At 74.0% G+C, this 304-nt stretch overlaps 1 protein-coding gene across 1 annotated transcript in view; it reads left to right on the forward strand.

The window, feature by feature from the left end:
* The first annotated feature begins 218 nt into the window (after positions 1–218).
* The window catches only part of PPP2R3B (protein phosphatase 2, regulatory subunit B'', beta), a 28,867-nt gene continuing 28,781 nt past the window's right edge, over positions 219–304 (forward strand). The window contains exon 1 of the mRNA XM_010831087.1: positions 219–289. Within this exon, the coding sequence (XP_010829389.1) occupies positions 219–289 (71 nt within the window). The remainder of the gene's footprint in view (positions 290–304) is intronic.

Genomic DNA, 304 nt, shown 5'->3' on the forward strand with positions numbered 1-304 from the left:
CTCCAGCCTGTGCGGAGGGTTCCCAGGCTTGGAGGAGGAGAGGCTCCGGCCTGCAGGGCCTCCCAGCCTGGTGCTGCCCTCCGCTGGGTGCCTCTGCCGCCTGTGTCCCCACACCCGGGTCTCTGCTCCAATGGGGCCCTTGCCGGCTGCGCCCCGCGTGCTGACCCGCCCCCGGCCCTGCTCCGCTCGCCCCGCGCCCCTCCTGGGTGCTTAGACCCATGGTCATCCCCGCCGGCCCAGCGCGCGCCCTCTGTCCGCGGAGACGCCGACCGGCTGAGGACGACCATGGGTCTAAGCACCCAGG

Source organism: Bison bison, unplaced genomic scaffold (genome assembly GCF_000754665.1).
Source record: "Bison bison bison isolate TAMUID 2011002044 unplaced genomic scaffold, Bison_UMD1.0 scf7180017859387, whole genome shotgun sequence".
NCBI lineage: Eukaryota > Metazoa > Chordata > Mammalia > Artiodactyla > Bovidae > Bison > Bison bison.